Source organism: Uloborus diversus, chromosome 8 (genome assembly GCF_026930045.1).
Source record: "Uloborus diversus isolate 005 chromosome 8, Udiv.v.3.1, whole genome shotgun sequence".
NCBI lineage: Eukaryota > Metazoa > Arthropoda > Arachnida > Araneae > Uloboridae > Uloborus > Uloborus diversus.
The window spans coordinates 86,692,733-86,707,157 of NC_072738.1; the positions used below are offsets into that span (position 1 = coordinate 86,692,733).

The following is a 14,425-nucleotide window of genomic DNA, read 5'->3' on the forward strand; positions in this document are numbered from 1 at the left end:
TATCCCAAAAATAAACTAACAGTACTTTTGAAATATTTAAAGGCTTTAATGAAAGGCCGAATCGCAAAACAAAATTAAAGAAACAAGCTGACAATCATCAGTATGAAAAATAAACTGGTGGAAACAAAGATATATGAAAATAAAATCCAAAACGAAGAAACACCTTTTAGACAATAACAATAATAAAATTTAAAAAAAAAAAAAACCAATAATAATAATAAAACTCATATTTTGGTGCTATAAAAACCGTTTTTGTCAACGATTTGTTTTGTCCAAAAAGGAAAACATTCTTTCGAGAGCATCCATTTATCATTTGAAAATACTAACACTTTCAGCTCCTATTGTCATAAACTATGATACAAAAAGCAAAGCAAATATTAAATTAGTTTTAGTTAAAAATAATGAGCAGCTGACATGCATTCTTGCATAAACAGGGGCAGATGTTTGCATTTGAAGAAAAAGGAAAAAGACTGAAAATGCAGAACTAAAATAAATTTGTTCTTAAATATGGGACATAAAATTTATAATAAAATAATTTAAATAAATAACGAAATAAGTAAACTATAGGGTTTGTATTATGTTGTGTACTTTTAGCATTCAACATAAATTTTTGTTTCAGGCACGTCATTTATGTGGTGTCAGTGGGGTCACTTTCTCCCCTCACTGGCTTTGGCAAATTAATGCTTAACTATACAAGTTTGTGGGGGTTTTTGTTGTTTTCAGATAAAATTTGCATTCAGTATACATTCTTTGCTAGCCACCCCCGGGGAAAAATCAGAATGACGGGCCAGTTTTAATTTGAATCAAGCAATAAAAACGAATATTGTTTTATTGGTTTGATGATTTTTTACCTCTTTTTTGTTCCAAAATCTGTCACTGGAAGAAAAAAAAAAGGAAAAATACATGCATGGTAAACATAACATTTTTATCAAAGTCAAAGATCAGTTACTAATGTTTCTCTGCGCATAAAAACGAAGACATGTAGTTTCGTTCAATCCTCATCATACGACAAAAAATATTCATTCGGAAATTTTTCACGAAATTGAGAGTGGGGGGGGAGGGAGCATCTGGTATCAAATGCCAGCATATATCTCTTCCACCCCCAACCCTTTGATCAGACGCCCTGAGTACAATAACTTACAGTAGATACGTCACAACGGTATAATTGCCGCACCCCGAAAAGAGTAAGAGTATAAAAAATTTTTATATGTTCCGAAATGCAGCATTTGCCATAAAGGCGGCACATAAAAATTATGAGCAACTCCTCGATATTGATGATATATCAGAGTGAAAACACCCATTAAAAAGAAGAAAAAATACAGTACATATTTGCTTGTGGTTCTATCCCCCAACTTTTAAAAATGTGAAGAAATAAAAACTGAATCTCGCATTTAAATTGATTTTAGGTTTTTCTCCAAAAATAAGGAACGTTTTGCCCATCTAGGTTTTGCCGTGTTTTTTTTTCTTGCAAATACATTCTTTGCAAGGAAAGAAAATGAAATTTTAAAAATTTTATTATCATGTTTACGATTTACAATGAACAATAATCATATTTATGTATGAAAAAAGTTTGTTTCTGCGATTACTTTTGAAGTGATCCGTTTTTGCGAATTTCTGTTATCTATGCCTCTTATTTTGTACTAACATCAATAAAATATGTACAGTGTACAGGTTTTTCATTTTTGCTTCCTTACGTTCCTTTTATGGTTTTTCATTGCCGTTCTTTTTAAATAGAGATCCATTTCACTTGTAATCAATTACACAAAAAATTGGCAAATTGGAAATCTGGCTTTTCCCGCACTTTTTGGACAGTCGGCCGTTTACTTTAATTAAAGCTTCTAATTGAGAGGTAAATAATATATAATTGCATCAGAATGGGCCAGTATCTGTTTCTTTATTTTTTTCGTTAAAAAGTAGGACTGAAGTCGGGGCGATAAAAAGAAAGGTCGATCATAAACACCGCAACGGCATAAAAGTCACTTACCAATATTTAACTTTTAACCACGCAGACGCCGCAGTGTTCCTTACAGAAATTACTGCCGTCAGTGAATTAAAAACTTAGGATTTTCTTGTTTATTTTGCTTTTTAAAACTGAAACATGCAGAAGGTGCGGCATTGTAAAAATAAGAAAAAATGCACAATTAGAAGTGCTATACTAAAGAGAGAAAAAGTAGGAAAAGAAAGGGAAAAGTAGGAAAATAAGGAGAGAGCTCTAAAAAATAGGAAAAAGTAGGGAAAATAGGAACTCTTCGGGGTCTGAGAAGGTTTCAGTGTCCAGAGAACGCACCCAAAGAAAATTCTTGATTCTAAGAAAATTTAAGCTAAATTTAAAAATTTTTGAAAAGAATGTATTAACTAGATTGGTTTTGAGGGAGAAAAGACTTACTTTCAGTATGAGAAAATTTTAAATCGAGCTCGACATTTAATTAATTTTTATTTGAGTTGTTTAAAATCCATCCTTCATCAGTCTTAGTTGAGAAAAGTGAATTCTTTGAAGAGCCTACTTCTAACAGTCAACTAATATTACACCCATATTGCAATATTAAATGTTACGATTGGTATCAACTAGAATGTAATGGTCTATTGTTGACCGCAAAAGTTACCAGATGTATCAAGGTGGAACAACTTGAAATCACTACAATGTAACCAACAGGAAAAGTGACATGAAAACATGTCACCCCTAAGTTGATTCCTACTAAGTTTATCCTCTAAGTTGATTCATACACTACCAATTCTAATTCTATGATTCAAGATTATATTTTACACTTGTACTACTGTTCTTCATACAGAATAATTGTTTTTTTTTTTCTCTTTTTAGAAATGATTTTCAACTTTTATTAGTTTTAATGTTCTTTAATATATGCTAATTTTTAATTAGAAGTGATTCTTTTTAATTTAAAATAAGCAATTAAGCATTAACCTGCAATGAAATTAAGCAAAATTGCAACAAAATTTAATATTAAGATGCTTTGAAATTAGTAATATCTTAATGGCAAAGACTTAAGTAGGAAAAGTAATGTGAGTCACAAGAGTGTAATATGAGTCACACCCAAAATATTGATTAATATAAGTAATGGCCGTAGAATAAAATTCATTTTTGAGGGCCATTGATCTTCATTGGGTACTAATAAACTGACTAGGACCAGCCTAGATGGGCCCAGAGCCTGTTGCTGGTCATCACATTTGGATAAGTTACATGACTGCTTTACCGAATCTCAAACACAAAACATCTTATAGAACTGCAGCAAGATTTTTAATCAAAAAGCAAGGCACAGGCTGAATTTGACAGTGAAAATTGACACATCATGAGATCTTATAAAACAATTTACCTTTTTGCTTTTAAACGAAGGGAATCTTGTCTGTGCTTAGCTTTCATGCATTTTATAAGCTGAACAGATTTCTTCTCTGTAATTACTCTATGTTCTCTTTCATAAGCAAGTAACTGTCTTAATTGCTGAAAATAAAACAAATATATTTATAGAAAGGTTTTAAAACTAAAAATGAAACTGAGTTCCATAAAGCGAAGAAGGAAAAATACCCTTTACCCCAAAAAATAAAGAAATACTACTATATGTCAGTGAGGCAAATGACACACTTTAACACAGTTGGATAGTAAAAAAAAACAAACATTTTCATAGTCCAACTTTGAGCTCAAGAGAAATTTCAGACTATTCTCATTTTAAATTGCCACACCGCTTTGAGGCACATACCTATATGATGTTGAAAATTGGTCTAACGGTCTAGGCGCTATGAGCAACACAGAGATCCACTTTTAGCTTTATTATTAGTAAAGATTACAATTTAAAAAGGGAGGAAACCTTTCCCACAAACATAAGACATATACAAATATGTCTAAAACTGTGTTTTTAAAGCAACAACTTCTAAAAATTTCTTAGCGAGCCTTTCTCTCCCTCTGACATCATTAAGGATTCTTAAATTTTGATTTCAATTTTGAAAAATTTTTAAGGGAGAGCCACCAAAAACTCCTTTTTTTTACAATTATTGAAGATCTGCTAAAATAATTTTTCAAGTTTCAATTTTGATAAACTTCTGTAGAGGGCCTCGAATCTCTCCTTTCCCTAACATTACCTAAAATCACCTAAATCTGCATTTTTTCAAACTGTAATTTCAAACATTTTCTGTTTTAGAACTATAATTCAACAACAACATCTTGTAGCCTCCTCTCCCTAAAATGTACAAAGATTGTCATGATGCGCGTGTTTAATTTTGAAGAACCATTCAAAAATCAAAAAGATAACAATTCTAGGCCGTGGAAGTGGAAGCATCGCAGCCGCACATAACCTCAGATCAACGACTGCCTTGAATGCCAAAGAACAAAATTTGAAAAGACTTACCCCATGTTGAGTGTATGTAGACGATAGGAAGGACACATTGATTACAGTACGTTCTTTATTTCATGTTAAACTTCAAAGCAGACACGATGACAGGACTTTTGTATGGTGATCACCAGAACAAAAACATAATTCACTTAATAAAAAAACACCAATGCGCGGGAGACATACTTAAAAGAGTTCAAAAAAAAAACGTGGAGCTAGAGCTTGCAAAGTTCGTTAAAGATCGGAAAACGGGGAGTTCATTCGGATGTGTTGTGAAACTATCAAATTAAAATGGGCGCAGGATGGGCAGTTCACTTTGAAGATGGTGGGGTGTATTCAGGGATGCATCCTAATCAAGGATCTCAGTTGCAGGTCACGCCATGTTGAAAAATGACGCACAAGTTGGTAATCTCCATGGTGATAGTGTTGAGATCATCACAGAATTAAAATTGGATTGGGGTAATTGCGGCTCCATATCATCACCACCAGCTATGTAGATCAGCAAAAAAGGTCGTTAATGAAGGGCTCGATTCCGGTACATTCTGCGTGCCGCCATCGGACGCCATCATACACGCAGGTAATGCATTTCCTATGCAACCATCATTAGTTGCAGTGAAGTTTAACTTTCTTAGTCAAATACATTAAGAAATAAAAATAAAAGAATTTTCACCTCATTTTGAGGTCTTCAAACACCTGGCGGAGAGCCACGACCTATGCAACCATCATTAGTTGCAGTGAAGTTTGACTTTCTTGGTTAAATACATTAAGAAATAAAAATAAAAGAATTTTCACCTCATTTTGAGGTCTTCAAACACCTGGCGGAGAGCCACGGCCGTCAACGGACGCCATGCACAATTCCTTCATTTTCGCCATCATTGGAGAGAAACGGAGCCGCGAAAAGCAGGACTGATCAAACTGGAAGCAGCAAGCAGAGTGAAGTGGGGTGGAAAAGTGAATCAGCAAATGAGCGATCAGATTCGGGTACGCGGCGATGCGCGGGAACCAATGAGTGCGTTTCGAGCCCAAACAATGAAGGGGAAGAACACAAGCACCATTTTAATGGCGGACAAGAAGATGAAGAAAATCGGATCGACAACTGAAAAATTGACAAAAAGCTAGACGATTGGAAAAATGAATAAATCACATATTTGATATCATAAAGTGCGCAAAATTTAAAGGGGAACGCGGGGGAAAACGTGGAACGCACACAAAAATAAAAAAAACAACGAATTGGGGGAAAAACGATTAAAATGACAGAAAAATGGGAAAAAAATGAATGGGTAAAAAAATGTGATATGCACTATCACAAAGATAATCTACAAGTGCATTCTTAAAGTTTCAATTTTGAAAAATTGTTGGGGGAGGGCCCCCAAACCTTTCCTCCTTTGACACCTAGTACTACCAAAGATGGTCTAACTGTATTTTTTAAGAAACAATTTTGAAAAATTCCCAAGATTCCTATTTCTGGATGCATAATTAACTTAGGATTAGGTTCATATTGTGGCGAATTGCACTCTAAGCGAGCGCCTGGATGGCGGCAAGACTAAATCACTGGACTATGGATCCAGAGATTTTGAGCTTGGGCCTCGGGTTCAACTTTCAGTTCATTCCTTTTTTACTTTTGAGCCGAGAGAATACAGTTGCGATCTTGCAGTCTGATCGCTTGCCTGTTTGGAATGAACCTGCTTTCACCTCTACAAAGTAGAGTGTCCTTTTTACGTTATTGTCATGTGTGTACGAAACACTAATGCTAATTCTTAGATCTGGATCTAATAATGACGCCCTTCTCCCTCGTAAACCAGAAGCTGAAATGTACTGTTTATCTCACTGTACTTATGAATGCCATTTGAAAAAAAAATAAGGGGCCAGTGGTTCACTAATAGTATCAAAGTATATGCATGGCAACAATTTCGATTTTGCAAAAAAGGTCACTTGGATAATACATAAGTTTCAAATATTGAAGCACAGAACATTTTTCTACCTTTCTTTCAGAATCAAGCTCATGATTAAGCTGTTGCAAGATAGCATTTTCAGACTTGATTTTTTCATAATCTTTGTTTTTAGCTTCTAGACTGTTCGACAGTTCCTTAATTTCATTCTTCATTGATACTTGTTGGTTAGACAACTGTGAAACTTTCAAATTCAAATCTGTAACTTCCTTCTTTCGAGGTAAGGAGTCCACTTCAGAAAAAGAAGAAGAGGGTGAACAATATTCATCAAAGGAAGACTGCCTGGAACTGACAAGTTCAAACTTTACTTTTAAGTTTAAAAGTCAAGTGTTGATAAAAGATATATTGCTGGTACAGATTCTTAAAATTATGGATAAAAAGGACATATAAACAATTTCTTGTGCTTTCACATTGACTATTAATATCACAAAATGAACATGATACAAAATCATCAAGTAGAGTATGAAAATAAAACCTGAACGGTTACCTGAATGATTAAAAAGAGAGAGAAAATATACCGTAAAAAAAAAGAAAAAAATTCAGCTGCAAACACCTTAACGAGGCCTGTTATTAGGCCTGAATTTGCATATGCTTGGCACAGAAAGGGCAAGAGAAATAGTATGTTTGATTTTCTACACCAACATCCCTCCAAACTCAGAAACAATTTTTCCCACAAATTGGTGCACAACATTGGATTTGTTAAGTTGTAAAGGGAGTATGTTACAGAAACTAGCTTATTAACCAGTAGATATGTGATCATTAGTGTAAGTTTTAGAACATAATCAACATGCCTAAAACAGAGGTGGTTTCTTGGATTATATATCCGTATTTAAAGGCCACCCAAACACATCTAAATTGGTGACTTTCAGGACACTAATGCATTATATATGGAATCCTGTTCCACATTGAGCCCTAACAATCTATTATATTAAAATATCCATTTTAATTATTTATCAGTGCTATATGATTGTATGTTTCAACCTTAGTGTGTACCAGTTTTACAATCACCTGTAAAGTAGTGATAATGTAACTCATATTAGTTGAACTTTGAGATACAGATGCATCTTTTTCATACACATTTTTTTAGTTAACTTCCAGATTCCTGAACAACCACACTCAAAACCATCAGTGTTTTCCTCAAGATGCCAGCACAGATTGACCAGCCTAGCTAGGCACAGACCTTGTTGCTGGTAGTCACTAAGATGTTTGTGACAACCAGCTGATTTGTGATAAAACAATTTATAGGAGGCATATTTTAAAAGTAAATTCCGTTTTGAAATAAGAAAAGAACAAGTACAGATAGAGCAAAGACATTTATTGCACAAAAATCTACCATCCTTAGGCTATTTTTTGACACTTGATTATCTAAGCTTTTGTCATAGTGTGGTAAAGGTTTTTGTATACCTATTCATAGGAAGTTGCTGCCTGTGTAGTCAACCATGGGATAACATGTGTTCTGAGCTCATCATTGTCGTTGTGTCACCAACCGCCAAGGAAAGACTTCAGATGCGGAAACAAATGAAAGTTGATGCGAGCAAAGTCAGGGCAGTCCAGAGAATGTTTAAAAACATCCCAGCAAAAGCCCTGTAAGAGTCCTCACGATCGACTACACAGGCAGCAACTTTTTACGAATGGGTATACAAAAATCTGTACCAAATTATGACAAATGCTTGGAAACTAACTGGAGAAATGTCGAATAATACCGTAAGGGTGGTAGATTTTTTATACAATAAATTTCTTTGCTCTATCCCCAGGACTTGTTCTTTTTTTATTTCAAAATGGAACTTATACCTTAAAAACGTGCCTTGTACAAAGAAACACATTATAAATGATTAAATGCCTGTAGTCTTTACTCTTCATATTTACTTCAAAGAAATAATACACAGGGTATACAAACAATATAGAATTTTATACATGATGGAAATTTACCTATTTACTGTAAGTTTGATGTCAAGAGATGTTGCTACGTTAGAGGGAACAGAGTAGAAGACTAAGCTCAGTTTTGTTCTGGGTAGACAAAAATGCAATGAAAACCACTCTGGCGAGAAGGTTCTATTAATTTGATTACATTTGCCATTAACAAAATTTAAGAATATTATCTTGATGGAAAATTTCAGTTTTTTTTCCCATTATTTAAGCCTAACTGTTGAACATGCATCACTTGTAACTTTTATTTTAGAGGTAGACCATGCAAAGGATTTCAATGCAGCTAGTATTAAATAGCAAGACCATTTTATTCAAAAGTAAAATTTTTAATGATAGAGGGAAAACATTCAAAAGTTTATGAAAAGACAAATGAAGTAAAAAGTTCAGATATGTTTCGTTGCTAAGATTAATACTCAGTTACTGCTAAAAATAACTAACAATAATACTAATAACAAAATTTCAAGAAACAAAATTCATATAGAATATGCTTATGTTCAAATGGTAAATGTGCAAGTACTTTAATACCATTCAATAAATTGCAATGACTTTTAATACATACTTCTCCATCATTGTTTCTATGGGAGTTGTGTATGTGAAACCAACAAACGGTAGATTTTTCCCACTGAATTCTTTCACTACTTTTAATTCTCCTACATAAGCTCTATTTTCTGGCTCAAAATCGTCAAAATTTGAAGTGTCATCTACACTTGTAACAGTGGGTACATATGGAGGAGCATCTACAGTTTTAAAACAAAGACAAAACCATTTAATCTTATAACATTAAATTAAAAAAATTACAAATCAAAAACAAAATGTCATACCCAAAACATATTGTCAAGGGAAAAAAATGTGATCATTAAAATTAATAAATTTGTAGCTGCATTGTAGTTATTGCTGGAAAAGGACAACCATGAAAGCTAGTGATCCATTATTACTCATTTATCTGCATTAATTTAATTTTTCAACATGCCTTTTCTCCCACACAATATTCAATTATTAAAATGATCTTTTGACCAACAAGGCTCTGAACAGCTCAAAAATTTTCAATAACAACAATTAGTAATCAACAAAATATACCATTAATTGAACAATAAAATTTAAAAACATATTTACTGTGACGAATATTGTTCCAATCTATATCTGTAAACAAAGGATGAACAATGAGTTCATCATATCCTAGACGAGTTGAAGCACCTTGCAAAAGCTCTCTGATTAACTTCAAAAAGAGCTCTGATACATCAGAAGAATCTTCAGGAAATGTTAAAGATTTCTAAAAACAAGAATAAACAAAAGTACAACTTTTAAAATTGAAGTATCAAAAGTATATCCAAATCAACTTTTTATTTATTTGTTCAAAAATCATACCTCAAAGTGCATGATGTTGTTATATGTAACAAGCAATTTCTCGTTTGCGAAGGGTGTTGAACCAAAGATCATTTCATATGCTACAATACCCAAAGACCACCAATCACATTCAATTCCATAGCTCTTATTTGCTGGACCTGGATTCATAGCAACTAGAACTTCAGGTGCAACATAATCTGGAGTACCAACAGGCATACAACTAGTTACCTAAACCAATGAATTTAACAAATTACTCACTTACCATGTGTGCTAATATAAAGATAATATCAAATGCTGTATAATAACTGACATACCTACGTGGAGAACATTTACATTACCTGCTTGTTATGATTTAATTTTGATGATGAACCAAAATCTGCTAGCTTAATATGACCAGTCAGATCAATAAGTATATTATCAGGCTTAATATCCCTTTAAAAGAAAAAAATTATCACAAACCAAAATGTATCTATTTAAATATCATAAATAACACAATGGTCTTCTGTTGAGAAACACATTTTGAAAGTTAGAAACACTTTTCATTTAAAAAAAACCATATAAAATGGCAATTATGTGTGATAAAAAACACACTACTGATAATTAGTCACTGAAAGTCGAAAATGCTTTGTTGTTATTGCCTTTCTTGTCATAGCATTAAGCCACAATTAGTCACGTCATATTTTGGACCTTAATATTCAGAAATTCATTTCTGGAAAACATATGCAATTAATAAAATAAGCAGTAAGTAATAATAACAATTTTTGATTTGTAATTTTTCTTTCTCCTTCCATGCTTTCACACGTTATTTATCAAAATTTCAAATATTTTGAAATTTTATAAGTGTTCCAGCCAGCAAAAATCATTTTAATGTGAGTTTAAGCACTCGTGTGAAAAAAGGTTGGGCACCTCTTCAGCAGAAAAATAGCTGGGCCCAGAGTCGGTTGTTGATCGTCATTTTTGTATTTGTATTACTTGTATTTTTAAGGTTAAAACACTTCAATGTCTAGGCTTTTAAAACATGCTTTGAAATAAGCATAAGCTTGTTTGCTTTTATAAGTAATATTAAACATTCCTAGCATCACGCAAAAATTAGGAAAGTTCATAGAAAAATAGAGAACATTTTACTCAATTTTTTGGGAAATACATCTTTTAAAAATTATCAGACATCCACAATGTTCATACTTGCATATGAGACAGTTTCGTTTCTGCAATCATGATAGTTTTACTATAGGGATTTTATTTCCAAATTCTAATGTGAAAAACCTCGTTTTAGGGAATTTTGTTGCTTTGACAAAAATTCGGGATATATGTACTTCTTTTGGGAGTTCAGTCGAAATCGGGGAGTCTCCCAGAAGAATCGAGAGGATTGGCAGTTGTGGAGCAGTCTTCAACTTGAAAGACACCAACAGCCTGGTTATCACAAGGGCTGTTAGTATCTTGCATGCAGTTCTGCCTTAGCCCTGGCATAAGGCTAGTAACTTTAACTGCTTAATTCTTTAACTTGTCGAGATTTTGCAAACTCATAGTCTTGAAAATAGTGCACAACTGAGAAACATTTAAAAAGAAAAACAAATTTTGGAATTTAAGCACAGAAACGTATGCTCTACTTAATAACTGTAAATAAGGTGTTTGATTTAGCTATCATCTTTTGTCAAGTGTTTTTTTAGCTCCTATTTTGGAATAGCTCTTAAAATTTTGCTTTATCATTGCTAGTAACTTGATTACATTCAGTGCATGATGAAGCGATGAAGAAGCAGTGCATGATGATTTTTAAGCGTGCATCTAACTGCACAATTTGCACATCTGCAATGCAGCATCACCCGTGCTTGTGCATATAGAGTTTTTACTGTACGTTAAATTAGATACGAAAATAAAAATTGACATAAATTTGTATTCTCATATAAGTAATATCGAACATACTCAGTAGCAGGTAAAAATTAAAAAAAATACTCGGACAAAAATTGAGGAAGTTCAGGGCATCTTTTTGGATTTTTTTTTTTTCAAAGATTTAAAAAGAAATAAACATTCTTCAAAAATGATCACACATATACAAAGGTCATACTTGAAAATGAAAATGTTGCTTTTTTTGCAATCAGGGTTGTTTTATTGAAGGGATATTAAAAGTAATTTTAATTTGAAAAAAACTTTTTCTTAAAGGGTATTTTGTTGTTTTGATAAAAATTTGGGAAACATATATATATTACACCACATAATATGAAAAATATGTATCACAATTTTCACAAGGGTGGGTCATTTAAATTTTTTTTGAAATGTTGAGGGGCAGGGGATTAAAAAGGTGCTAAATGGTTTCAAACTAACATGTGTGAAATTTTATTCCATTCTGATAAGTCTTTTTGCCTCCAGATTGAGTTTGAAGTTTGGATTCCCTTACCCAAATAGGATAAGCTCAATGTAAGATCACATCAATAATTAATGTTATTTTGTTTACAGAAACAAGTGATTAAACTTTCAACTTACACCTGGTTCAAATTCTCACCTGCCATTTTAGGTATTAGAATTGGCTGAAATGTACGAATTTTATCAAAATCTTCCTGCCTATGGTGCATTGTGAAACATAAATGCATAAGCAAAGCTAAAAATTTACCTCTTGAAATGCAACAATCTTTTGAAATCCTATACGAAAATATCTAAAAAAAATATTAGAACCATTTTACCAAGCTAGTAAACTGCTAGGAACTGATTACTGCACAGGCCCACTAGGCTTGGGGCCCCACTTCCTAGGGGCTCAAATTACTTGAAGAGTTATGCATCGCATTGCAATTATACAAAAAATACACTAATTTTAAAATTAGTTAAATAAATAATGACTAGCTAATTGAAAAAAAACTTTCTTAAAGGAAAATTATTTATTTATTCTGCAAGTAGTGAATTTACCATGTCACAGTTAAGAGGGGCCCCGATAGAGATTCATAAATGCACATAATAAATGATTTACATTGTTCAGTGATAGGCAAAGAGACTTCCGAAAATGCATTCTGATGGGCCCCCAAACCTGTATATTAACCACTCTTTTCCGCTACAGAGCCTTCAGGGGGCCTCCAAATTATTGTGGGCCGAGGGTCTCACTTTTAGTTAGTCGGGACCTGTAAACTGCTATTTGATATTTCATCTTGCAAATGCAAAGATATTAACAACCACACATTTGTCAGGAAAAAAAACATGAGAGAAAGAGAAATTTCAGCTTCAGCCTCCAGAAAAAAAGTGAAGACAGTTTTAATATTATTAGTTCATCGCATTTATTCTATTGCATACAAACAGTGAGGATGAATTCAACGGATCTTTACAAACTTCAAACACTTACATCGAAAAATTTGCTACTACCCAAGCAATAATGTAGACTTTAATTTGCTTTCACAGGTATGTGATAGATACGAAATATCAGACAATGCCAGAGCAGCTATTGGTTTAGAAGTTCTTTACCCCACCACTTCAGAAAGTGCTGAGAAAACATGCTTCGGCAGAAGCTCAAAATAGCACAAAAATCTGCCCTGGCAAGAGACAAAGAATGGAAAAATGTCTCATGCTCAATGGCTAACTTCTGCTAATTAAATTCCACATTTGTGTGTATCAGTGAAATTTCCTTCTGAAAATTTTATAATCCTTGCAATATATGTTGTCAAAGTTAATGATCCAATCTAGTTTACTATCAAAAGTTACCCTTTATGTGATGTGACCCTTTATGTGATGATGGGGCTCGGCACTTGTTCGAACTCATCACTGCAAGTAGATATTTATCCATTGAGTTGAAGGGCTAAGTAGATCCCGTAATCCAATGAAACAGTGTTTTTGCATAATCCTAAAAAGTAATTTATTGCAATGCTGACCGATTTGGAACAGCACATCCGTGAACTGGCAACCCGTTGAATTTTAGAAGCTCGTAGTGTTTAGGGAAATAGACTCCTGACTTTTTAAAATTCTTGTTCTTAAATTTAACGCAAAGATCTTACATTGATCTCATTAACTGGAAAAATGTGTCTGATCCACCAATACTGAAATCAATCTCTGACGAAGATATTCCGCTGTTTGTCTCAGGCAGAAAATAACTGTCTTTACTTCGCCTGCCATGCCACACACTGATTGTTGAAAGGCGAGGGAGTTTATGGTGGCATTGAAATTTTTAGGCGGTTTGAGTTGACAGATTTTTTATCTTATATGGGGGGGGGGCTCCACAGCTTTTGAGGGGGGTGGAGTACGCCATCAACCTTGGGGAGGAGGATAGGCACCCCTGTGAAAGGGCAAAAACTCTGAATGAGAAAACTCAATAAAGATCCAACTGGAGTCCCCAAAACTTATGCCAAACTTGGTAGTAAGGACTTTCAAGCTATTAAAAGATGAATATTTTTAATTTTGTAAAATTTTAGTAAATAAATGATTTTTATAAACGTTTTTGTAAATAAATTATTAATAATTAGACTGAAGTCATTATATATATTTGTAATTTTGTTATTCAGTTTTTTAATAAAAAATAGTTTTTCTCCCTTAAATACAGGTTTTTCAAACTCAATCCGTAGGCAGAAAATGATCTCCTAGTCGAATGAAATTTTATATAAAACCTTAAAACGTCATTAGGCACCTTTTTCCTACCCTGCCTGATGGAAATCGGAATTTTTTTTTTACCATAGTATGGTAACCCACCCTAATATACACCCAAACCTGTTTTTATGCAGTGTATAGAGACCGCATAAAAAAATCCTTCAAAGTTTCACTAGTAGCTATAAAAAATAGTTTTCGCAACACAATTAAGTGATGATAATTTTGCCAAATCGTCAGGCAGAATTTCTCAAAAAAAGAAATTTTTGGGAGATCACAGTGACTTTTCATCGGGGTGCCCCTGTGGTCACTTGAAGA

At 33.3% G+C, this 14,425-nt stretch overlaps 1 protein-coding gene across 1 annotated transcript in view; it reads right to left on the reverse strand.

Annotated features, from left to right (window-relative positions):
* LOC129227452 (citron Rho-interacting kinase-like) overlaps positions 1-14,425 on the reverse strand; it is a 232,308-nt gene that overhangs the window by 195,923 nt on the left and 21,960 nt on the right. Inside the window, exons 5-10 of the mRNA XM_054862014.1 lie at positions 9,895-9,988; positions 9,578-9,784; positions 9,326-9,482; positions 8,772-8,949; positions 6,319-6,574; positions 3,330-3,454 (exon numbers count right to left, since the gene is read on the reverse strand). Of these exons, the coding sequence (XP_054717989.1) occupies positions 3,330-3,454; positions 6,319-6,574; positions 8,772-8,949; positions 9,326-9,482; positions 9,578-9,784; positions 9,895-9,988 (1,017 nt within the window). The remainder of the gene's footprint in view (positions 1-3,329; positions 3,455-6,318; positions 6,575-8,771; positions 8,950-9,325; positions 9,483-9,577; positions 9,785-9,894; positions 9,989-14,425) is intronic.